Genomic DNA, 27,063 nt, shown 5'->3' with positions numbered 1-27,063 from the left:
TCTAATAGTTTTTGTATCAATTTCTAATTTAGATCAATTTTTGTGAACAATTTGTCCTGTCACTAAGCAGATGTGCTATTTTCAGTACTTGAATATTTTGTGGCTGAATTAAATCAGTACAAAGTTCCCAGGGGACACAAAAGTGCAGAGCTGATTCCTAATTTTCCCATACTAGCTCATTTGAAACTTAGACAAACATTCGCAAAGAAGAAAAAACAGCTAAATTTCAGTTCTAACTACGTTGTAACACACCCATCACTCAACTCCAGAGCTCTGCTGTGATCCATTTCCCTGTGCATGCTTTTCCTTTGTTGATAGAACTTGCTATCACCAGCAAGATTTTCAGGCTGTTAAAATTGATTAAAAATTATGACAGGATACTTGTTAAAGTTGGGGTTTTTTCCCTTCTCCTACTTCTGATATGGGACTTCAAAAGCCTTCTGAACGATGAGTCATATAGCCAAGATTGCACAAACCTGGCCCGAAGCTGAACAGAAATGTATTAATGAACAGTGAGAGGTGAAAATAATACACTTAACTAGGGGGAATATAAGGTGGAAATCTCTGCTTTGCTTGCCTTAATTTATTCCATTAAATAATATGATACATAGGCAATGGGTACACCTGAAAAGCCAGGAGGCAGTTCGTTAAAAAAAAAAAAAAAACAGCAGAAGAAAGGCTATATAGGATACTTTACACAGTATTCAAGCAAATGTTATACAGACACTCAAAACGTGTGAAATATTTAGGCATCCAAAATTACTCCTTGAATAACCTTCCTGGTAAGTCCTGAGTTGTTACTGTTCCATCACGTTGATTTATGCCACTTTCGTTGTCATCTTTCACAAATATGACTAAGTAGGGCTCTGTAAGTACTGATGCCTCTGAGGCACAGCCAGGTAGTACAGGGGGACGATCTGATGACCGAGTAGTTGCTGCCTTTGCCTTGAAGTATCCCTGAGCCAATACTCATTTCCCCTAATGCCAAGACACTGTCAGAGGAGGTGCTGCACTTCGGATTAAATATACACTTGAGATAGTTTATTCATTAAAGCTAAACTTATCCCACAATCCTTGTAATATCCAAACTTAGAAATTTCCCTTTTCTCTCTTACCTTTCAGTTTAAGAAGCCATCTTTCACATTTTTCCTTAACCCTTTCTTTTTGTGACATTGTGCCCATCTAATACCAATGATTTAACTCTAGAAGTGGTTGTATTTCACTGGTGTATGACAGGTATCTCTGCATCGATTTCAGTGTGACCTGTAGACTCAAGAGAGGCATAGAAATATCACTATTGTAGAGGGGCTGGCATTGAGAAAGGGGATCTGAAAGGAACCTACTGGGTTTAACAATAATTTAATAGACATTTAACCTGTAAGGTTAGGGAGTACTCTTGCCACATAACTTATAAGACTCCAAATGCTTCCTCACACCACATAGTATACAATTCTTAGTGTAAAACACCAAAAGCAAGAAAGTATACATGGGGAGAAATCCACAAAGATTATCACCAGTGTCTTAGGTCCTTCCAGCAGAAGGAATCTGTTAGGCGAATATGTCCGGATGATTTTTAAGTAGTGCATCATATGGGCTATAAAATAAAAAACCCTACCCTTCTTACTGATTCAACCCGTGTGGAAAACTTCTTCATGCCAGATACGGTGAGGGTTGCGATGCTGAGCATGACACCAGCTGAGCCAGGGCGGGTACTGAATGTGGCTGGCCAAAGAACTGGGGCAGGAATCGCTGGGTATGGCGGGGTCAGAGTGAGCAAACACAGCGGGACCATCAGGGTAGTGTTCAGGACCTGGAGCAGGAGAGGTGTAATAGCAGGTCAGGTCATGAAACAAGTTAGGTGAGGTTCCTTGGAAGGGAAATTAACCCTGAGGTTCAGTGTGAACCTGATGCTTCAGACCCTAACCACTCCTCTGTTGACAGCAAATGTCTGCCAGAGTGCATGACACCTTCTCCTGCTTGTTGTCCCTTCACACAAAGGACAACAACCCGGGGCTGCAGGCAGTTTCTCTGCTAGCTCAAAGGAGACGTCTTCATAATGGATCTAAAAGTTAAGCCTCACGTAGCAACCCAAGCAGGTGTTAGTGTGATGACACATAATGGAATATTGTTACTTTTTATTTTTTTTAAACCCTGAAGGCATATACATGTAAATTTACAGACATAATGTTCAGAAAGTATTACAAATTTTTCAGGAAGAAACACTCAAAAATTAAGAAAAGGTGTTATTAAAGCCCTCCTGTGCAATCTTAATGTGATCCTTTTATATATTTGCAGTTTTGAACTCCGTGGATGCATACCAATTTTTGTCTAGGTAGGGGCACCTCAGCTACAATAGAAAGGACAGACATTTGTGGGTTTTTCTGGTGATAGTAGCTATAGAATAGAAACTTGATTTGCAGAAAACAGAAGACATGGGAAGAATGAGGCATGTGACAGCAAGAATAAAAGGATTGCTTTTGTTGTGAAGGCTGCTCTGGGTAGCAATTTTATCTCTGCTCTTAACTACGGAAACCTTTTTTAACACAAAGTGAGTCACTTAAATCAAACTTCTCACGTGCTTTGTTTTTCCCTTGCGTTCTGGGTTCTCATCTTGAGACCTTCTGGTCTGATTTGCACAAGCACTGAATGCTCAGCCACAGGGAGCTGAACACTGAGCTTGCAGAGTGCCGTATAACCCCAAGTGTTCTGAAAAATGAAGTCTTAAGCATCTCAAGTTGGATGCCTATAATGTATGAATACTTCTGAATGTAATCTCTGCATGTATCAGAACATCATTTGCATTCTGAGAGCTGTATCAACATAAAATAAATTAGTTAATGTTTGTGCAGCTCTCACACATTACAGTGATGAGCATCTTAGAAAACCTCATGAGGAAATTAATATTCTGTCCTCAGAGCAGGGTCTGAGCGACAAAGAGAAATGAAGTATTGAGTCAGCTGTTCATAAAATGTATTGAGTAAGATAGGATCTTTTAAAATAAAAATATACCTATGATGATTTAATTAATGTTTGCATTGTATTGCACATCCACAAAAGAGAAAAATTAAGATGGCAAATATAACCAGAATCCTGACATTTCCTAATTTTGCTTTCTTGCTTTTGCTGTCTCAAAACTTTTCCTTTAATGTAGTCTTCCTTAAGTACCTATGACACTATACACGGAAAAAACTTGCTACTTGCATAACCAAAAAAATGTGGTTTCAAATGTGGAGAATAACTTTCTTACTTTTAAAAATTATGTAGTACTAATTACTGAATATGTAACTTATGTTCTTAAAGAAAACGGAGCCTGAATTTATATTTCTGCAGTTCAGTGAGAGTTAGGAGGAGCCTCTCCCTTACACGACAGCTGGGTTTCAAGGTGCGCACCTGCTTTGCACCTGCACTTCCCTTTCAGTAATCATCACAGTGGATAAGGGACCAAACAGGTCCTGACTGTGTAAAACAGCCTAGCTTGGCCCGGGAAAGCACGTTCAGACAGCTTTTACCTGCGTGGTTCAGAGTTGTCATTGGTGCCCATGAGACAAAATGAGGCCATTAACAGATTTGGCTTGGCCTGGCAGATCAAGTACGTTTCCTGTTGTTGTAATGACAGATTTCATTCATGGACAGATAAAAAATTCTATCTTAAAACAGGAAATTCTCCTGAATATTCTGAAATCTGCTTTTATGAGCAGCTGGGCTTGTGTTAAATGTTCATTAACTTTGAACACTCTGCACCTGATGTTCTGAGGACATACGTTGGAAAATCAGGAGCTTATGAAGAGTTACTACAGAGTCAGTAAATGTGGTAAAATGTGATATCCTCTTTTAAGTTAATCTTATTAGTAGTACAGACCTTATACTGCTCACAGACCATGGCAGCTTTGTCTATTTTATAATAACCCAGCCTTCAGCTGCCACACTGCCCTTCTCTATAAGCCAGAGGAAATGGCCCAGGAGTGTTACTCTCATTTTGTTTATTAATGACCTACTTCTTATGACATAGCCACCTACAAACTGCCTAAGTACCTCACAAGAAAATAAATGAAAGCAGTTAACCTGTTTGGTGTACAGAAACACTGTATCCATGTGGGGTTAATCAAAGTGGGGAAAAATTCAACCCTTTTCACCTGCACCTTTCATTATACATCACAGGGAGGGGAAGGAAGAGGGGAACATCACCCAAAACTGCCCAAGAGAGCCAAGCTCACAGCAACCGTGCAATGGAAATGGGATCCAGCATATTGTAGATTAGGGTGTTGGGCTTTACTGAGTATATTGAAGCAAAACAAGAGCATATTAGCCTCACCTGGTCACAGCTAATTAGACTTGCAAAAGCACTTAGCAGCAGTTCTCTGTTGAGAAGGTTATAAGCACATAAATGTAAAGTGGCAGTGCTGCTGCTGTGTATTACGTTTTTCAGGTGGATGTAGCTCCAGCATGGCTGAGCGTGCACTTAGCCTGTCAGACAGAAATGCTTCTGAGGTGTACTACTTGGAGAGTTAATTGGGCATAGTTTACAGTTGTATATAAGCAAAGAGTGCATCTGTAAGGAAACAGTGCCAGTCAATTACGCTGACAGTTAAAATGCAGAAGATGATTTAAGGTAAACAAATTAATCTCCCATTCATGCTGTGGGTGGAGTATGAGTTCAGTCTTGCACTAGGGTAGGACACTGGAGAACCCAGAAGAGATATGGATATGTTCTTCTGTTAAGGGTGCATTGTAGGATGGGGTTCATGGCCACAAGGACTGGAGAAGTATAAGCCTTTTTTAATGTAATTAAAATACCTTTTACTGAAAGACTCTTAAGAAATCAGATTTAGCCTTTACCTGTTTGCTTTTGAAAAATATCCAAACATCAGATCAATAGGTCTTCTGTCTTACTTTATGGTGTTTTTTTCTTGTGTCTTTCTTCATAATATTTGAATATTATTTTAATATTTGCTTATTTAGATTACTGTGTTGTTCTGGAATCTCCATTAACAGAGCTCAACATGATTTACGAGTGAATTGCAGTTGTCCCAAAAACAGTGTTTAAGTCAGCATTTTGCACTTAATTGGCATCACTAGGATAGTGTAAAACTGTAAAGAGTAAATCTGTTTTATTGGTATGTATTTATAGCAGCAACGAATATTGGATTTGTAATTTCCTGTGGTTCTTAGGGGACTTCTGCAGGAAGAACTCCTTTTCTGAACTCCCTGTGCTTGTCTGTTCCCAGAAGAACAATGCTTATTGATATCAGGGTTTTTATTATTGATCTACTCAGTATAAAGATCTCTTTCATCTTCACATTTTATTTTTCTGTCTTTTTGCTTTCATCCGGCTTTGTGTTTAGTACACGGTGTGGACTGCCCTGTGGGTCACCTGGAATGTTTTCATTATCTGCTTCTATTTGGAAGTAGGCGGACTTTCTAAGGTAGGTCACTTATTCTTCTTCAGGTTTATGGGAGGGTGTTTTAACAGCAAGACTTAGATTTTAGAAGGCTGGAACTATAGAGGAAAAACGTGGTTGTTTGAACATACAATTTGATCTTCGTAGTTCCCCTCCAATGAGAACTCCGGTGTTTGAACTTGTCTCTGATAGTAAATAGTCATGGGTTTGAAGTACATAAATGCAATGAATCTGAATTACAGTTGCCTTCTGAAGTACCTTCTGGGTGGGGGGGAGGGATTAAAAATGTTATTCAGTGGAAAATTTGAGGTTCTGCCTGATTGTTGAAAAACAGACAATGTCATTTCGGTTGAGTTTTCAAGTGTGTATGGAAAATGTGTCTCAATTTCCAAGACTACTTTGAAAGCAGCTAAAGAAAATTACTAAGAAGGTTAATGTAACAACTTGTTGAGCAAATTGGTCTCACGGTGAGAATGCTAATTCTTTATAAAAAAGAACAAATGGCAAAGGATGACTTTTTTCACATCTGAATAAAACTTTCCTTTACACGACACTCAATGCTCTAGGTCACTGATGCCTTATTCAAGCTTCTGATTAGAGCAGAAATGTTTGCTGGAAGTATCGAGGTACACGTTGCGTTTGCACAAGGTAGCACTTACGTTAGCATAGGTTGTATTTAGCATTCTATCTACAGTGAGTTCCATACAACATCTGCAGGTTTTTATCCTCCTGTTAGACATAGATGATATTGATCTTTATTTACCACATTCATACTTAGGTGTTTCTAGGCACAGTATGCCCGTAGTGCAAGCAGATTCTGGTATTATTAATAGAATAAATGTCCCCATTATTAGTTGTAGATTTAGTGATATGAACTAAATCACTGTTAATTCATGCAATGCTTCTAGAGAATTGTGAGCTCCACTCAGTTCAGATGGGAATATTTGTGAGTTACATGCTTTTTTTGGGTTCAGCATTAAAACCCCTAGATTTTCACTGACAACAAACAGAAAACTGGTGAAACCGATTTAATAAGAAATAAAATTTAATTTACTCAGTAAAAATTCCATTAAAATTAAAGCTTTCAGTGATAGATTCCTTTGGTGATAAAATTTCATAATGAAAAGCTACAACAGTTTATTTTTTCTCCAGATATGATGTAGTTCACCAGAAGTCATAGGCTTGATAAGGAAATTAGTGCACTTCATAGACGATCAAAATAAATGATCGTACTGGTATGTTCTGACTTAAAAATCTATTAGATGAATGGAAGAGCAACACATGGAAGAGATGAATGCCCCAAGTAATTTTTCAATTTCATTATACATAGAGTTCATATTTTTTCAATCAGTTGGGTGATGACTTTTTATAGTCACTATTATATTTTTATAGATAACTAGTGTTTTTATCTAAGTGCCTAGGAAGTGAAGTGAAACTTTTAGCCTGACCCTTGAGTCTGTGAAAATTTGAGTGGTCTTTCCATTGATTGCAAAGGATTGCAATCATATCCTTAGTATAAGGGGATTATAAATTAGCAGGTATGAATTGAAGTCTTGTATCTTCCAGTTTCACCACTGTGTTTCACTTTTAGGTCTTCTTACTTAACGTATATGACAAATTACAATGCAGAGAAACAGTAGCATAAGTATTACTCAGCAGTTGAGAAAAATTCTTTTTATTAATATGTACTTCAGTTGATCTCAGAATTTTGGTGAAATTCTTATCTTGTGGTTTATAATTACTACATTTGAAAAGTAGCTTCTCAACAAGGCGATAGACACAAAATTATTTCCATGGAAGTTAAATGCTCTTGTATAGATTACATCAAAGGCACCAATATTGGGGCCAAGCTAGTATTGATAGAATCAAAATTTTTGTTCAGTAAACTGGAATTTGGGGTCCATCTAATGTGTTTCTGAAAACTATGCTAGAGGTGATGCAGTCATCAAGAGTCTGAGGTATTTTTGCACCATATGCATAAAATTCTGGGTCTTTACAAATTGATGGGTACTTGACACTGACTTAATTGAGACTCAAGTTTTACCCAACATGCTAGCTCAAAAATTTCATCGTTGCTTTCCATGAATATGTTCCTGTGTTGTCAGGCATGATAGAAAGGTGCTCTTATCAAGGTACGTTAGTGTGGTTGGGAAATCAAACGTCATCAGAAGCTTTTCAAGGATGGCTGTTTTCTCAGCATTGAAATCTTGGCAGGGAATATTCACCCTTTTTCTTGCTATTGTTCTATTTTTCCATTTTAAAAAAAGGTTTTGTTTCTGAAATGAATGCAGATTGATTATAATTTTTACCTTCTGTTGACATACTGTCAGGGAAAATTATGATGCTGTCTGGCAGGTGACTGCTACTGGTTTGTTTGTTTTTAAACACTATCAATGCTTATATTTGCTCTGACTGGGATCAGAGTTAGCTGTTGCTTGGAGTCCTGTAAATTTATTAGGTCTTCGATTATGAATACTGTCAGAAAATATACCTTGGTGGAATATTAAATGGTAATTTTAATTCAATGCCTTCACATGGAGTGCTCATAAAATGTGGACAGACTTTTCAAATGTCCTAATAGAAACCCTCCACTGCTGAAATTTTGCTCAGATCTTATTCTTGTGGTGGAAAGGAAGATCTCCTTTGAATATTCTCTGTTTGAATTCTGCCAAGAAGTTCTGCTACTGTTAATGGAACATTTGAATAAGAATAAGAAGGATATAGGTAATTTAGGACTGTTCTTTGCTGTGAGACTTTGAAGGAAACATTTTCCCTTCAGTTGTAATGCATAATGTTCAGGTTTTCCTGGTAAACCAATTTTTTTTTTTAAAGGAACAGCTTGATATTTAGTTTAAAGTTTATGGATCTAGTACACCAAGATCTTTAAACTTTTGCTGATAAGGAATGATGAAAACTTCTGCCACCCATGCTTCCAGTGTCAATCACGATGTATGTGACTTGATCCTTTCCATTATTTCAGAAAAGTATGTTGTTTCTTCACAAGAGTGACATGGAAAGCCTGCATAGTTTTACTTAAAAACAAATTTCAGGTTTTAAAATAATTTGGAAGAAAAAAAGGCAATTTCATACATACCCAAATTCCCACCAAAGTTTGTTTTTAATAATCTGGGAGGCCAAACCAGTAAACCTGAGGGGAGGAAGCTGGTGGGGAGGGCTAAGTTGGGAACTGGAAGACTGTATGTATGGCTGTAGGCTTGTCGTCGAGGAACTCACTTGGGTTTCGATCCCTGCTCCAATTAATATTGTTTTATATAAAGAGGGAAAGCTTCACAGAAGAGCTTTCTCTGAAAGCACCCCCCAATAACTACAGCATGGTAATTAGGGCAATCTCCTGGGAAAAGGATGATATGGATTCAAGTTGTCTCAGGTGTGAAAGGGAAATAAACCTGGCTCTCCCACAGCCGGGTGTTGTCAGTAGAAAGCTAATGAGTAAAAGTTTCCTTTCTAACTACCTTATAAACAATGTATAAGTGAAGCTCCTTTTTCACTTATGTTACAGATGTGCGAATAAAATTTTAATGCTCTTTCAGGGCTAAAGAAATTGTATTTGATCAGAAATAAAATAAATATACCCATATGACTCTTTGTGTTAACTTAGGTTTTTTAATTCTTTTTTTCACTTCTGATTTTAGCAGTGGAAAAACTGCCAGTATGAAAAATGAAATTTGCCTGTACTTTTTGTTTACTACTTTTCTGAAACTGAAAGCATAATTTTTAGCGTTAACCACTCGGTATGAGAGAAACAAAGCTGCTATTACAACATGACCTTTTAATCCTCTGCTGCAGGATGACAGATTGCTGCATCCATACATGAGCTCGTTAGTTGTTTGGAACTTATTCTATGTCTTGAAATGAAAATGTGTTCTAATTGCCATGACAATTTTAAACATATAGACATAAACACAAATCTCAAGGCAATAAGAGGCAAAAAAAATTTCTCTAAAGCACGTTTGAAAATAAAGTTTGTGTGTATCTTACCTGGTACAATACCAGAAGCTGTTATTTTGAAGTTTTGTATGTTCTTCTTAAATATGGACAAGAGAACTTCTATCTTGTAGAAACCAGCCTTCCATCCCCAATACATTCTTTTATGTACTTCTTACTTTACAAAGGAGACCTCATGTATTTAGTGCGCACTGCTAATATTTCTATCATTTGTATCCCTCCAGTATTTCAGATCCAGTGTGAAAATAGCTGCGTTTATTTGTATTTATCATTCACTCTGCCAACTGATACTTTTTGATAGACCATTTTTCTATTACTTGTTTTAATGTGGGTTACGGTGACATTTGTTTGCATGTGTTAATGCCTTTACCCAGTAAATGTATAGCAGCTCTCCAGTATTGTGTACTCATTTTCTCTTATTTGATATACCTTACCTAAGCAGCTGGGCAATGTTGATGAGCTCTTCTCTTTTCTATGATATTTCTGCTTGTTCTGCTTGTTTTTTCTGTGGCATTCTTCTTCAGCATGAACTTTGCTTCATTCTGGATTATTTTAAGTTGAGCTCTCAAGGTTGAGCGCTCTGTCAACTATGTCTGTTGTATTGCTTTTGGCCAAGAATTTGTATGACACACAGTCATATAATCAGTAGGAAACTGCTTCTAAAACAGCTTACATTTATTATCTGGTCCTTAGTTTTAGGTCTTGAATTTAGGTGAATGTGAACTGAAAAAACTGTCTGTATTAAAAATGAAGTTTGCCTGTGTTTTTCGTTTACTAGTTTTTATGTCTGTGTCTTGAGAACTTGGTTCTGGGTCAGGGCAATCCCAAAACACAGATACAGACTGGGTGACGAGTGGATTGAGAGCAGCCCTGTGGAGAAGGACTTGGGGATATTAGTGGATGAAAAACTGAATATGAGCCAGCAACATGCACTCGCAGCCCAGAAAGCCAACCGTATCCTGGGCTGCATCACAAGAACCATGGCCAGCAGGTCAAGGGAGGTGATTCTGCCCCTCTGCTCTGCTCTGGTGAGACCTCAGCTGGAGTACTGCATCCAGCTCTGGGGCCTCCAGTATAAGAAAGACATGGACCTATTAAATCAGGTCCAGAGGAGGGCCACAAAAATTATCAGAGGGCTGGAACATCTCTCCTGTGAAGAAACACTGAGAGAGTTGGGGTTCTTCAGTCTGGAGAAGAGAAGGCTCTGGGGAGACCTTATTGCAGCCTTTTGGTATATAAAGAGGTCTTATAAGAAAGATGGAGAGACACTTTTTTACCAATGCCTGTAGCGACAGGACAAGGGGCAATGGTTTTAAAGTGAAAGAGGTTAGATTTAGATTGGACATAAGGAAGAAATTTTTTATGATGAAAGTGGTGAGACACTGGAACAGGTTGCCCAGAGAGGTGGTAGATGCCCCGTCATTGGAAGTGTTCAAAGACAGGTTGGATGGGGCTTGGAGCAAGCTGGCAAGTGGAAGGTACCCCTGCCCATGGCAGGGGCGTTGGAACCAGATGATCTTTTTAAGGTCCCTTCCAACCCAAACCATTCTATGTTTCTGTGGTGATTTTATGATTCTATGATGACACTAGCTTCATTAACCTTTCCCTTGAAGCCAAAGGAAATTTGCATATGTTAATTAATAAAACAATCTTTTTCACTTTTTTTTTTCTAATATTATTTACTTTTATCAATGGAAGTTCAAAGTCTCTAGGGCTCCTGGCCAAATTTATTAAACTGGAGACAGAACTACAGACTAAACTTTAGTATGGATCTGTAGTTGGAGGACAGAATTATAACTCGGTTAAAATTAATGATTTATTCCATCTGAGGACAAAATGGACTAATAAATTACTTAGGAAAATGCTGTGGGAATGGTAACTTAATACTCTTACCTAAACAACGTATTGTACATCAGAATGGGAGCTAATCATGTGGACATTATCCTGGCTACTTCTGGAATCCAATTTATTCCATCTGGTGCATGTCAGTCAAACCTTAATTGTTGTACAATTATATCTAATCACCTCAAATGGAGTAAGTTAAGCTCAAAACCAATGCTATTTTGTAATTAATAGAGATGCTTGTGTCTTTTTTTAATGTGAAATGAGAGCATAAACATTGCTTGAATTTAGGCTAACAATATGAAAGAAAAAGTGATTCTCATTCTAACTTGTGCTGATGTAAGTGAGAAAATAGAGACAATTATTCTGGCATAATTAAGATTATAATTAGCTCTATGGCATAGCCCACTCCAAAATGCTTGTGGACAAAGTTGGCAGCATCCATAGGAGAGCAAGAAAAAGTGATAAACTTAAAAAAAGTAAAACCTATATGATAAATCAGCGGGGTGGTGGGAGGTGGAGGATTTCCTTAGTCTAAGCACAAGGCTGAAGGTAGGGCATAGTACATCTACTCACATGTAAGTGATTTTTATGTAGAGGAAAGTGATCAGATTTTTTCATACTCACTGGGGAAAAAAGGGAAGAAATAATTTGCTGAGCATGTGGCAAAGAAGATTTGGTTGGAGGTCAGGAGAAGCTTTTTAATAATAAGGACACTGAATAGGATCTAAAGCTGTTACAAAGCATCGTCACTCGATATTTTGAAGAATGAATTAAAGGAATATCAATGTGGGATGATCTAGGTAACTCTTCTGCCCTGCCATTTTTAATCTATAGAAATAAGCCTCTGTCAAGATAAAAACCCAACCTAGTATTGCTGTTCACTCCTGATAGAGTTTAGGCATCTGTTACTCATAAGACTCATGTGCTTTCTGTTCTGTTGATGAATTTTTAAGTGAACACAAATCATTGCCTTTCACAACAACACATCCTTCACTGAGGACAATGTGAGAGTGATAACAGTATATTTCTTCACTGCTGGACATGGTGCATACCTTCATGTCCAACTCAGCTAAGAATTTCTTCCCACACACCTTAATTCATATCAGTTGCTTTTGGTCAGCGTCTCTCTTGGGCCTTGGGAGACTACAAACCCATTACCTTCTTATTCTCCCCATTACTATATGTTCATTTGCTTCAGCTGATGCCATCAGCTGCTACTAGCTGTGATATGCACAGTAATGGATCACACTAAAGCAGTGGATGTAGCTGTAGACATTCTGCAATTTCTAGACGTTACAAATGACTAGTTTTATAGCAGTAGTTAAATACAATCTCTTCCTAGCATGTGTGCTAACAAAATTCAAATTGCAGAAATTAAACCCGATGAAAAGAATGTTTTCATTTCTTTGATGTTTGGACCCTCTTGCCTCTTCCTCCTTCCCCAACTTTATTATTCCAAAAGGGTTTAAAGAATTGTTGTTTTAAAAGTAATGTTCCAGAATTTTCTCTGATATGGAAAAAGGGAGGAATACTAAATAAACAGCATTTAAGTAAATAGAATTAAACTAATATAAAGGCAAAGAAAAACAGACCCAATATAAGTTTAAATTCTCATGTCATATAATCCATTTAATTCCCTTGGCCTTCACTCTTTCTTTGAACCATCTCTCAGAAGTAACAGGGTTTGTTTTGTTTGATTTTTTTTTTTTTTAACAAAACAAACCCAAGTTTTTAGAACCAGTTACTTTCTTTTTGTTATTCTTGTGCTCTTTCCTACAAAAGAGGTTCCACTGAAATGTGTTTGCTAAAATATGAACTTCTAATATGACCTTTCTTATGCAAGTTGCTCCTCCCATCCTGCTGTTCTCTCACCATAAAGAGAAATAATCTCCAGGTTCAATGGTATTTAACACTTTTCCATAATGTTCTGTTCAAACAGCAACCTTTTGAATTTTTAATTATTTTGGTAGTAAACCTGGAAACCAATTTACTGTGAAGTTATGCAGTGTAATATTGAACAGAAACAACATTTCAGAGCTTCAAAATAATAGCTCTGGCCTTGGCTAGTATTATGTACCATTAATCATAGATTCAGTGTGTTGGTGGTATGCCTTTCAATGGTATTTGCAAACAGTATTTTTTGATGTTGTGTTAGGCTGACATCAGTATGTGCAGGAGCAGAAACTGCGTGTGGTAGTTTCTGTTTAGAATACAATGACTGCTTCCATTAAAAGTTAGAAAACGATTAGCCACAAACTGTGAATTCCTCATGGTAAAGCTATGGAAAAATGCATTATCTTTTTATTTGCAATTTCATTTCTCAGCCAAAAAGGGAATAACTACACTTTCACACTTGCCATTTGAAAATAAAACAAAAGGAATGCTACCTGCAGAATGCTTAAGAAGAAGACTGAATACATGCTCTCTTAAAGAAAAAAAAAAAAAAGGGGGGGGGGGGGGCAAATTAAAGACCGGAAAAGTATTAATCTGTTGGTACTCTAATGTTGAAATCAGTGCATGTTCCTCCAATTCTAAATTTTCAACAATGAGCTAGCCTCAAAGACTTCTATTTTAGCTGAAGAAACTTTGTGGTTGTTTTTTGATGTTCCAGATTTCACGTAACCAAAGTAATTTTTTTATTCAGTCTGTCTCACTCTACCGTGTAAAGCTGCAGCATCATGTAAGTTTTAATGAAATATATGCTTACTCTTGGAAGGAGAATTAACATGCAGCTAGCTTGGTGGCACAATTTGAGCATAAGGTCATTCTGGAAAAAAAAATTATGTGGAACAAATGGGACACAGATAAATGCCACCGTAACTGCAGAACGTGTCATTCTGATGTTAATTAGTTTGTTTAGGTGATACGATCACATTACTGAACAACTTAATCAGGAGTACATACCAGATGGTGCAAAAATTGAATTTCATATCCTTTCAGGTGACATTTACAGTGGTTCATAATATTATATACAATCAGCACCATTAAAATATGTTTTTCAAAAGAATTTGTGTTCTTTTATAACTCCTTGATGCTAAATTCTAAGATTGATATTTGGAGTGTAGGCCACCATCATCTTCATCAGTTTAAGTAACCAAGATGATAACTGTGGCTTTTTTTTTTTTAGTGACCCATTTAATATCCATGGTTGATTGGCTTTGGGAATGATGGGTGTGGTATATATCATTAGCTAACTGCTACACAAATAAAATTATTAATACAAACATCACATTCATATTTGTTTGAGTTCATTAGCTTAATTTTTAGGACCTTGAAGATTTAAAAACAAAAAAAGTAAAATGTAGCCTCACAGGGAGGAGGTAAGTAGCTCAAGTAGCTTGTGAAATTTTTCCAAAGATACCTTTGGATATGAAAAAGAACTAAGGATGCAGGTTGCAATGATGCAGGAGTGCATGGTGCAATGGCTAGTGATGCAGAGAGGGTAAATCCCTGAGTACCTATAGTATATCTGTGCCTGACGCCCATAGCAATATTTGAAAAAGGATTGGGTATTTAGATGTAGAAGAAGAACATACAGAATAAGGAATCGGAGCATATAAGGGCAGGAAGGACCATCTAGTCATCTATTCTAACCTCCTGTGTCTGGAAAAAGTTGAATTAATTAGCTTGTTCATGGAGTGAGAAAGGGAGATTTCTGAGTCGTGGTTGGATTGTAAGCAAGTATGTCAAACCCGTCTGCAGATAAGGGTGAACTTAGGTTTCATTGCTCAAGGTATATTATTGACAATTTGATCTATTTTATACCAATTGTTATGCTCTTATTGCAGAATAAAGGAAGAGTGTTGCTGAGATTTTGATTTTCTTCTTTGTGAATGTGATGTCCTTCTGGAAAACCTGCAATGATAGATACTTTGATTATTTCTTTAGTCATATTCTTGTTTATACATTGCATCAACCACATCTGCTGTTTGTCCAGCAGCTTCTAACTACTGACAAGAGTGACTGCTGTGTACAGATTTTGACCGTTATGTAAGGCAGTATACTTATTTCAGTGCTAGAGCAGGCTCTATTTATTGCCTGCTAAGGTCTAATTGCTGTTTTTTGCTAATAATTTCTATATACTGTTTTTCTGTTGTAATGTATCCTTTGGAATTTTAGTTACTATATTGGCCAAGTAAGGAGTTCTTCCTGTTTATGGGGAAGCCTGTCATTTTATCAGTCCTATAGATATTTGCATTCAACTCATGTCTGGTTTTACGACAGTTTTACTCTTTTGAATAGAGTCTCACACTGATTCATAAGTTACTTAGTGTTGTTTTTTTGTTTGTGTGTGTTTTTTTTTTTTTCCATTTGAAGACAATGCTTGCTTGGAAGAAAATTTAATTTTAAATATTTTGTAATAATTTACACATGAGACAGTCCTAGACCTTGATGAAAGTACAGAGGATTTATTGTCGGTGATAGTAGAATCTGAAAAAGTTCTTCCCAGGAATGATGATATTGAATTGTGTGGGAGTTTTAAGTATGTCAAATGCTTCTTATATGGCTTGATAATAGTGTGACTTCAGGCTATTATAGAATCATAGAATCATTTAGGTTGGAAAAGATCCTTAAGATCACTGAGTCCAACCATTAACCTAACACTTTCAAGTCCACCACTAAACCATGTCCTTAAGTGCCACATCTGCATGTCTTTTAAATACCTCCAGGGATGGAGACTCAACCACTTCCCTGGGCAGCCTGTTCCAATGCTTGACAACCCTTTCGGTGAAGATTTTTTTCCTGATATCCAATGTAAACCTGCCCTGGCACAACTTGAGGCCATTTCATCTTGTCCTATCGCTTGTTACTTGGGAGAAGAGACCAACCCCCACCTCACTACGACCTCCCTTCAGGTAGTTGTAGAGAGCAATAATGTCTCCCCTCAGCCTCCTTTTCTCTAGACTAAATAATCCCTAAATAAACCCAGCTCCCTCAGCCACTCCTCATAAGACTTGTGCTCTAGACCCTTCACCAACTTCGTTGCCCTCCTCTCGATATGCTCCAGCATCTCAATGTCCTTCTTGTAGTGGGGGGCCCAAAACTGAACACAGTACTCGCGGTGCGGCCTCACCAGTGCCGAGTACAGGGGGACAATCACTTCCCTGGTCCTGCTGGCCACACTATTCCTGATACAAGCCAGGATGCTATTGGCCCTCTTGGCCACCTGAGCATACTGCTGGCTCATGTTCAGGCAGCTGTCAACCAACACCCCCAGGTCCTTTTCCTCTGGGCAGCTCTCCAGCCGCTCTTCCCCAAGCCTGTAGCATTGCATGGGGTTGTTGTGACCCAAGTGCAGGACCCAGCACTGAGCCTTGTTGAATCTCATACAGTTGGCCTCAGCCCATTGACCCAGCCTGTCCAGATCTCTCTAGATATTATATAGAGAGACATGTGTCATGTTAACATGGAGCTATCTTTGACCTGGAAAAGAAATACAAGAAGCAGGCGATTTGCTCATCACCTCTAGATGTCATCCAGGTGACTGTACTTGCATCCTTTGGGATTCATGAACTCTACCTAATTTAGAGAAAAGGCAAGGGAGGATACAAGTTTGTTTTACTTTTCATAGATCTGCATTTGACAACCAAGGAGATTTTACTAACTACATAGAGTCTGTGTTTCCACTCAGAGATTTTCTGGTTCTTTAGGATTTTCTAGTATCTCAGCATTAGACATGCATAATTTTGAACTTTCTGAGTTAACATCTGCTTTAAATTACTTTGCTCCTTGGGTTTGGTGTTGGCATTTTGCTTTTGAGTTTTACAAACATTGTAAGTCTGGTGGGCCTACTTGAACCTGACTTTCACGAGATATTTCAAAAGAGCATCTGGAAGAAATTTTTGCCATTCAGCTCCTACTGAGTAGTTCTTTCTTGGTGCACAATAAGGGGGACTGTAGGGCAGTGTCCTTGTCTTACTCCCAGTATTCATTTCTTTCGGAGGCTTCAGCAAACAAAAAAAGTCTGGTTAGTTCAATAGCATACCTTGGGTAAGCCTTACATATATTTCCAACATGTCTGTTTTAACAATCTTTTCTTTTGTAGAATGCTTAACATTTCTGTTATGTTAATCTGTCTTAATTAGAAGAAGGATTTTGATTCTTTAGGTCATAAGAAGTAGTCTCTTAATCTTTGTGGCTCAAGTCTTGGAGCAAGTTTATCTCCTAAATTTGGTTTCAATGTAATAATTTATTTAACCTCCATAAGGTGAATGGGTTTTGGCAACTCCTTTTCAATGCACAAGGGAATGGGAGGGATTGTTCCTTGTCTAGATTATTATACTCTTTCTTTTCCTTTTTCAGCTGTCCTTCAGGGAAATTCCTCACTCATGTTGATGATGTGGCTGAGTTTATTATTCATGAGTACCAGCACTCCTTTGAGCAGACTTCTTCAGTTTGGATAATGGGGAAAGAGTGAGAGAATCCTGTTGAGGATTTGGCTGCCCTCCTGCCCTTTGCTTTGCTAGGAGGTTTATTGTCAGAGTGGCTTTACTATACCAGGAATAATGCTGGGTCTTTTTGACCTATTAAGTCAAATGGGGAAGGCAGAAATGTTGGAAGAGAAGTCACAGTGATGGCAACAGTGCTTGCCTGAGACTGTCTTCCAAGGGCAAATGCTGTTTATGAATAATTTGATTGTCTCTGTTAGAGCAGCACTGCATTCTGTATATTTAGATTCCCTCTCTACTTATATCTTTAGAGAGCATGTAGAAGTTCTTTAAGATGGTGTTTTGGAAGAGCTTTTCCATTGCAGGGGAAGAATATATTATACCCATCTGGTGAGAACTGCTGCTCTGTGCTACTGCTATGGATTTTCTGCATGCTTAGAAGCAGCTTTTTCTCTCGTCCCTTGCCCCCCTCACCCTCCCCTTTGGTAGATCAAGATTCAGGTTTGATTTGGGAGTTTTGGCTGAAGATTTTCCTTGTTTATCTCAAAGATGTTTGAAGGCTTGACATTTTTTTTTTTTTTATGCTGAGACAGTTTGAACTCTGAGCTGCCTGCTGAACCCTCTGTCTAGTTCTGCTGTGAGGGGCATAGATGTTATTCCTAAAACCCTGATTACTTCTTTGCAGCAGATATAACACAGTTGATTCATTTTACCTTTATTTTCTGTGAATTATGGATTATATTTTTACTTTTCTGTTTTATTTTTGTTCATTTCAGTGGTTTTCCTCAGTTTGATCAGAAGTGACCAAACTGCTGGCCAGCTTTCTCATGGCCAGTATTGCCAGGGCGGATGATTTTCCTTTTGAGCCATCTCATCTTGACTAAATTAATGTTTCTTTCTCTTTATCTGTTACTGAGGCATTCACAAGTGCTTCTTATTTTCTTCACTTCAAAGGTGGGCTGTTAGATAAAAGACTACATTCAGCGAGGAAAAAGCTATATACATGTTCAGCTGTGAAGAAACTGACTTCTACCAGATCTTAATCTCAAATATACTTGTACATTGTTCAGCTTCAGAGTTGTTCATGCTGTTTTGGGACTATTTTCATATGCTTCATGTCTACCCTGAGTTGCAACTACGGTTTGCTTCAGGGTATCCATCCTTATGTCCTGCTTTTAACATGAGCTAGCTATTTTTATTGTTAAATATTGTAGGCATGCAGACATTGTGTATACCTTGCAAACATTAGCACAGTCAGTATAAATAGTTATTTTGGAAAAGCCAATGATATAAATTTCTTAATAATCACTTTTTAATTTGTACTTCTTGATATTTTTATTTATTTTAGGCTTAGTTTGTATATATTTTACTCTTATGAATCAGTTGACTACCTGATGATTAGTTAAAAATATACTTTATATTCTGGTTTTAAAACTGCTATTTCCTATTAAAAAAATAAATCATCTTGTGGTATCATTTTCTTTGAAAACTTCTTGCTTCACTCTGATACAATATGCTAATATTTGCGAAAATGTCCACATCTTAAAATGTGCTTGGGATGCAAATTTACCTAGTTTTAATACATAAAATAACCAAATGGTTTTAAAAGGTTGTTAGAGAGTTTTAAAATGTTCCTAGATGTTAGCAATGCCATCAATATCCTAGGTTTTCTTAACTCCTAAATGTCTAAGTAACTTCACTTTAGATCTGTAACTAGGCAGCTTGCTTAAACATTCCAGTATCATATTAACTTTTATCCAAATATCTTATTCTCTAGGATGCAGTTTCCAATTCTGTTGCATGACTTGTATTTCCTGCTTCCAGGCTACATCACTTTGCTTGTGTCTATAATTTAACGGATTTTGTTTCCCTGACCCCAGCTTACCAAGTAGTCCAGATGGCCCTGTACAGCTGCCTGCCTTTTCATTATTTACCCTCCTCCCTCTCCTTGTGTCATCTGCAAATATATCCAGTACAAGCAGTGATTTTATATTTACTTCTAGAATACTGATGAAGATGTTGGATAACATCAGACCTTACATCAGTCCCAAGGGAGTCCTGCTAGAAACACTCTTATTCAGCTATGATTTTCCATTGATAACTATGTTAATTAGCTAGTTTTCAATCTGTTTAATTTTCAGTCCATTAAAAATGTACTGCCATTCTAATTTTTTCGGTAGGAAAGCTTTGTGAATGCCTTTTAGAGGTCTAAGTATATTATCTTCTTGTAGCTGCTTCTATCAACTCAACTTTTAACCTCTTGAAGTAATGAAATCGAGTTTGTTTAACAAGTCCTAATGTCCTATGCAATCTTATTGACTGGCATCAATGATACTGCTTTTGCTGGTTCTCAAGCATCTGTTTTTAAGTCATCTTTCCCTTGATTACTTTGGGACTGATGCTAGACTAACTGTCCTTGAACCATTGCATGTGCATGTTTTGAACCTTACATAAGCTTTAAAATTCTTCAGTTTCATGAAGTTCCCAAGATTTATTAAAAGTTAACTTCTTTACATTCATGGATCTCAACATCCAATGCTTTTGTGTGATTGCAAGTTGTCCAGACCTAAAGACTGAATACGATTTATGAATTGGTAGATCATTTACTAATGGTTTAGCAAGTGCTTTTTCCTCCTCTTCTCATTCTGTTCTTTGCTAAATAAAGAACAGAAACATTTATTAAAGATAACTGCTTTTTCTGCCTCTTTAAAAAATTCACAGTCTTCATCTATTAGGTTTAGACCATGTCTATAGTTTCTTTTGTTATTAATAAGCTTAAGGAACAATTTCTTACTGCCTTTAACCTTGCTAGCATGGATTCTACCTGACATATTTTTCTTCCCCATTAAGTATTCTCCAGTATATATCCTCTAATTTATACTGACTGAAATATTTTCTCCACTTTTATTCTGGTTTCTTGAGGAACAGGCTGACACAATCAGTGTATGCGTGTGTGTGTTTGCCCAGCATCGAAAACTTTTGTACCCATTGACTGCAGAAACTTTCACAATGGATGATTTTTTCATAATTAAGTTCTTCTATATGTGTGCCATTACAAATGAAAAAAAGGTAACTGGAAGAGGGGACAGAAGAAACTGTCTAGTGCCTCCATAGAGAGAAAAGTTGTTGCAGCCTCTCATTAGAAACTTTATAATTGCTGTCTTTAGTTTAAACTAAACCAGAAGAAAAACTACAATGAGGGAGAAGGGAAAGAGACCCTTTTGTATTCCTTCCCAGTTTCTCTCCTTCACCCAAAGCACTCTAGCTCTGGATCTGGAATACTCCTTGTTAACCCCAAAACTCTGTGTGCCACTCACCTAAAGCCTCCCCAGCCCTTCTTCCCGACTTGCTCAGTACCATGGACTCTTACTTTCTGTGACTCCCTCAGGACAGTATGGTAAAAATGTATTTTCCCTCACTGGGAAGTTTTTCCCATGTTCTTAATATGCACAACCTTTACATCTGCTTCAGAAAGGCAATGAACAGAACACACCCAAAGGGCTTGCTATAACCTAAAATGCAGGGGTAGTGTGTGCAAATTACAGTGATTATTGTCCTATAACATTGTGTGTTCCCGCTACTTAGATTTCTGTATAGTTTTCTCCTGTGGCTTCAGTACAGCAAGACACATGATTAACTTAAAATGCATGAGTAGTCTGATTAAACTCAATAAAATTACTCACATGCTTACTATGTGTTTAAGTAGTTTGCAGAATCAGCATTAAAATAAGAGGTAATCCATAGACCTCTCCACTTCTCATATATTAAAGTTTGGGAAGGAGAGGAGGCTTTAATATAAAAGCTGAAAAAAACCTAAGTATCCATCAGGTACAGAAATCTTGGTTTATGCAATAAAGTTGATATGCAAAGATTTGAGATATTTGATATATAACATATTAAACAAATGCTGATGTATGAGTCTGTCTATATTATTCTATGTTTTTATATTATGCACATTACAATATTGCCTAATAGTATCTCTTGACAGCATTTTCAAGGCATCAAGGTTGCATTTATTTGTATTGATCTTGCATATATTACTGTGGCACCTCTTCCGTTGTGCTTGTGCTTTGTAAATTCTTCCAATACATAATATTAGGTGAGAGAAATCCATTGAATTGGAGTCAGAAAAAGTCAGGGAAGGATATGTAGATGTATGAAGTTTGTGTTAATGTTTTGTGATTTTTTTTTTTTTTTAAAGTAATCATCTGCCTTAGCTTACTATTTCAGTGCATCTCTGAAATATTCAGTGTTTTAAGGACTATATCTTTAAGGTTTTTATAAGGAAGAATAAAAAAACACTGAGAATTAAAGCTATTCTCAGAACACAAAAAAGATGCGGAGCCAAAGAAAGCATTAGGTTTGTGTGAAAAAGACTGCACAGTGTTGCTTTTTATGATCTGCGACCCACCCAGCAAAGAACAATTCATTACAGTTTGTCCTGCTACATCACATCACCAAGACTGGGAATAGTGTAATAAATACTCTTTCTGACATAGTTTGTCTTTTAATTTAGTACTTGCATTTTGAGTCCCTTTATTAGCATGGAAATACAAATGTGTTCCTGTATTTAAATGTTTTGCCAACAGTAAAATAAGTTGGTGTGTCAAATAAGTATGATTTAATAGTTCACAGGGTTGTGTTCTGCCTCTCTAACAGAATTATCACTCCCTTTTACTTGTAATTCCACTTCCGCTAAGAGATTATTTTGTCAGTCCATTGAGTGGCTGTTTAATTCAGGTTTTACTGTAGATGAAAAGAAATACAGGAGCTTATGAGTTACGCTATCATAAATAGAAGGTAATACATAATAACTATACATTGTACTGAAAACAAAATATAGTATTTCAATACCTGCAGATTTTTCTACTGCTCATGTATGGGCTGATGGTAAATACCATTTTTAGGAGAAAAAAAAATAGGATTTAATTTTGTGAAATGTTGTTAATATTTCAAAGTTCTTGGCTTTCTGCTGACATGGTATAAACTGACATAGCTACATGAAAAAGCATTGAAACCCTGATCATACAGATTAGATAAAAATTTGACCTTGTTGGCTCAATTATTTCTTTAAAGCAAAGGAAGACACTTGTGTACAAAGTAACCTTAAAGGAGAGACGGGGTTTTGTTTCCTTTTCTGAGGAGGAACCCTGGAGGGCAGTGATGTAAAGCTAACTTGACACTGGCAATGCGGTTTTAGGGATGCAGTCACAGGTTTCACATAGGCCTCTCATGGGCTAGGACGGAGCTTCTCCTTTGAAGACTCTGCCTCGGTGGTAATGCTGGGAAGGAAACAGTCTCTCTGTGAGTCTTACTGCCTCTCCAGAGGGAGGAGAGGGCCTCATCTGTGTACTCAGGACTTCTCCTACTATGCATTTCCATAAAGAGACCATGCCTCTTTCCATCTGTGAAGGAAGGATGCTGCAGTCCCACTTCATCCATCTACCAGGGTAGAAGAATATTTGCTATGATGTCCTTTTTCCATGAAGCACTGTGCACCAACTCATGCCGTTGCTTTTCCCTCTGAGCTGTGTAGCTTTCCTCTATGTATTTCTTCTATCCCTTTCTTTCCAGACAGCTATTGCTTAGATATTTGACTCATGGAAGACAACCTTGGCTTCACTGTGTTTTTTAAAAGGGACATGAGTGCTGTAGTGTTCTGGATCACCAGAATGAGATCTCTTCTGTTGTATTTACCAGTAACCCTGAGGTACTCACAGTACTATACGAAGACAAGCTAAAACATTGTTTGTGTTTGTTGTGTGTTTGAAAAAAATTGGCCACTTATGCTTGCTGAGTGAGTCCTAAAATGTATTATAGATCTTTGGTACCAGGACAGACTTCCAGTCTTACATTTGAGAAGTAAAAGTCAAGTATAATATTTATATTTATCTAGTAAAAAGGCAGACTACAGGTTTCTGAAATCAATGACTCTCAAAATTGCCCAAACATTGAATGATATGCATGAATAATTTAAGACTGTTTTGTTAAATGTGCAAAAGTCAAGTTATCTTTGCAGTGAGACTCATTGTAAATCGCCGGCAATTTACTGTGTTTCTGAAAACCACAGGCAGCAATTTACAGACAAGATTAGACCTGTTACTATACACATGTGACATTTTCTTGATTTAAACTGTCATTCTGAAAAGCTGTTAACTGACAGCCGGAGTTTGGAATGAGGTTATAAAGTTTACTGAAGGACTCCTTACCACTGAGGTTGAGCTATATATCTGCTCGGGTAAAGAAGAGCACGTACACCTCCTACCGCAGCTGAAGTATGAATGCATGCAAATTAGCACTTTCAAGGGAAATTATACATGATCTTTTTAGACATTCATGTGCTGCAGTGGTGTATGGTGCTGTGCTGACATTTTACATCTCATAAACACAGTAATATATTTCCAAAATACCTTCTTTCTTCTGAGGTATGTCAGAAATTCTGACTGTAAGTGCTACAGATGTCTGGCAGTATAGCAATAGTCATCAGCTTTGACATTTTGTCTGCTCCCTGTACCTGATGTTTATCAAAGTTGCTTCTGAAGATGTTCTGTTGGGTTCCAGAATATCATGTTGGGCCAGGGTGAGGAATATTAATCTTGATTTACTTTTTTTTTTTTTTTTAAATTACCATGTAAACTGGAAGTCTTCCTACTAACTCAGTTCCCATTATATTTCCATGGCATGTAGACATGCGGTACTTGACCTAAGGAATGTATTTCATCACTGTCTTAACTACTGTCTCTTTGACATTATAGGAGCCATTTCAGTATGAGTGACACCTTCCTTATCTTTCTCTAGTGACTTTCAGAAATGAGCACGCACTCAGGCATGCACTAACTTAGTTGTGTTCTCCAGGACTTATTTTTGACATGAAACAACTCCTGCTCAGGTTCTCTGTCTTTTAAATAGTTGCAAGGTACTTTCTGGTAGTCACTCATTCAAAACTTATCCAGTTTTGCAGGCTATTGGTCTCAATAGGTCATAGAATCATTAAAGTTGGAAAAGACCCTTAATATCATCGAGTTCAACTGTTAACCTAGCACTGCCGAGTCTACCACTAAACCATGTCCTCAAGCACCACGTCTACCCTTCTTGGTATAAAGAAGTCATCATGGTTAGTGAATCATCCAGGAACTGCCAAAATAGAAAAAGAGAACTTTAATTTCTTTTGCTAAATCCCAGCTTCTAAGATATGCTCTACAGGTATGATAAATCTTTCTCAAAATTTTCACTGACAGTTTCAATCTGAAACTTCCTTATTTGTTATAAAGAAATCAAATTCTTATCAGGGATATGACATTCCTAGATTTTGCATAAAAACTTTTTTGCATAGAAACTTAAGACAACTCTGCTTTCAATAACTCTCTGAGGAGAGAGAAAGTCAGTCAGCCTAAAATTGCATTGGCTGGGATATTGTGGACATAGTGTACAAGTGAGTAAAACCAGAAATTAACACTATTGACAGGAGACTTTCCTTCGCCATTCCCCTGTCGATACACCAGAATTTTCTTCCCTAGCAGATGGGCATGGTTCAAAGACAGGAAACCATTAAAGTAGAAAGTGATCATAAACACTGGAGAACATTTTAAAAGGTGACCATGAGGAGGTGCACTGTAACTTGGAAGTTCAACATTTTCAGAAGAATCTCTTGGGAAAAGAGTTTGAGATAGTATCATATATAAAAAGAGACAAAGGAAAAGACTCAGACCACTGGGATCTGAATTACATGTAAGAATACATTGGAGGAGAATATCCAGAGACAGCCCTGTTCAGCTGTATGAGTCAGAGATAACCAAGAGCTGATGAGCACTTGTGTTACAGGCAGGTGGTAACAAGAGATGATGGAAATGTGTGGCAAACCTAACAGGTTAGAGTGAAAAAAGAATGGACCTCTTTGTAAACCAGACAAGTTGCAGTTGTCACAGGCAGGTGACGGTTTGGTCTTCTGGGAACAAGGTGACCCTCAGGCATTGCCATTCCTATTACTCCAGCCAAACCAGTGAAAGGTTTCAGCCAGGATATTTTGTTACGAATAGGTTCTTAAGAATAGTCAGTAAAAAATAGAAGGGAGGAAAAAAAACTCTAGAATGAGCTGAATTAGTCTTCAGTAAATGAAAGCCTGGTTTCAGAGGGGACCTGGATTATTCCTTGTACTGGACTTAACAGGTTGTTGGAAAAAATGTCAGTTAACATCTGGGGACCTAATTGTCCGCAACTGAAATTTTAGTGACTTTCCCACTAGCAAAAAGTCCCTAATCTTTGATTTATTGAAAAGACAAAACCTTATAGCAAAATGTCTTGCTATGACATTTTACTTAAGCATCTTTGATTTATAATTCGGTCCCTGTGCCCAAAATGTATACATGTATATGCACAGAAAGGCTCCTTTTCCAACTTGCTTTCTTAAAAGCTCCCTTTTTAGTTTCTGTGAGGTGGGTCTACTGCCCAAGTAGTTCTCTTTCCTTTGGTGGAACATCAGTCAAGTCTGCATGCACAAGACCTTGTGGCAATGTGAAGTGGTAGAGGCCATGATGCTAATGGTAATGCACGGTGCTGCTGTTGGGAGATCTCCTGCCTCGCATATAAGTACATGAATTTACCTCACTGAGTGCCAGTATGAGTTATGCAGGCTCCCAGGGAATTCAGCAATGCTGCTTTGTGGATAAGCAAGGCAAGAGTAAACTGCCGAAAGCTGTCCTGGAATATTTTTTTATTCCTTGCATTTCAAATCAGCCTACTCCAAATTAGTATCTCCTTTCATCTTTTGGTTTATCTGAATGCCAACCGTCACCCATTTTTTCTCAAAACTGAAAGCTATGACAGATCTTTAATAAATTGCTGGTTTCCTTTCCCCTTTTAACTTCCATGGACAAGAACAGAAAATGTTAGAACTTCATCACAGGAATTAAAAAGTGAAGTGGTCAGTGAATACAGATTAATATTAGCCCATTAGTCTGGTATTCCGTGAGTTGTTTCGTAAGTCAGATCAATATTACACAAGCTAGTTCCAAGTGGCCTGTAAAATCTTTCATCAGCTTTTGATTTTTCAGAAGTATGAAAGGCAGCTTTAAATTATAATAGTAATTATTTTACCAGCCAGACCTCAGGCATGAAAGATATGGGCTGCATGTTATTCACAAGGTCATAAGATCTGACCTGATAACACAACCATTACTTTGAATTATGTGGAAGAACCACAGTTCCTTCACTCATATTCTCTTCTTTAAAAAGCAAAACAAACCAAGCATCCTTCTCATATGAGAAGCGACCAAATGCAAATTTCTAGCTCTTTTGAACTGTCACAAACAAGCTCTATTTCCAGTGTTGAATCTAAACAAAGTAGGATGCCAACTTAATTTTCATAAACACATTTTAGAATTAGTATTAAATACCTTGTTCTCTTGTGCAAGCTCATTTACTTTGTCTTTCTCTGCTCTACAAATGCTAGTCCCTCCAAATAATTA

The 27,063-nt window shown here is 37.4% G+C and overlaps 1 protein-coding gene across 4 annotated transcripts in view; it reads left to right on the top strand.

The window, feature by feature from the left end:
- Positions 1 to 27,063, top strand: part of NKAIN3 (sodium/potassium transporting ATPase interacting 3) — a 384,319-nt gene that overhangs the window by 183,439 nt on the left and 173,817 nt on the right. For 3 of the 4 annotated variants that reach the window (XM_087752502.1, XM_087752480.1, XM_087752511.1), the window contains exon 3: positions 5,343 to 5,423. The exons of the other annotated variant lie outside the window; for it this stretch is intronic. In XM_087752502.1, the coding sequence (XP_087608628.1) occupies positions 5,343 to 5,423 (81 nt within the window). The remainder of the gene's footprint in view (positions 1 to 5,342; positions 5,424 to 27,063) is intronic. 4 annotated transcript variants of the gene reach the window in all.

Source organism: Nipponia nippon, unplaced genomic scaffold (genome assembly GCF_047370975.1).
Source record: "Nipponia nippon isolate SJK-2023a ecotype South Korea unplaced genomic scaffold, ASM4737097v1 scaffold_1, whole genome shotgun sequence".
Classification (NCBI taxonomy): domain Eukaryota; kingdom Metazoa; phylum Chordata; class Aves; order Pelecaniformes; family Threskiornithidae; genus Nipponia; species Nipponia nippon.
Note: the sequence above shows the minus strand (reverse complement) of the source record. Positions and strands in the feature narration are given on the sequence as shown.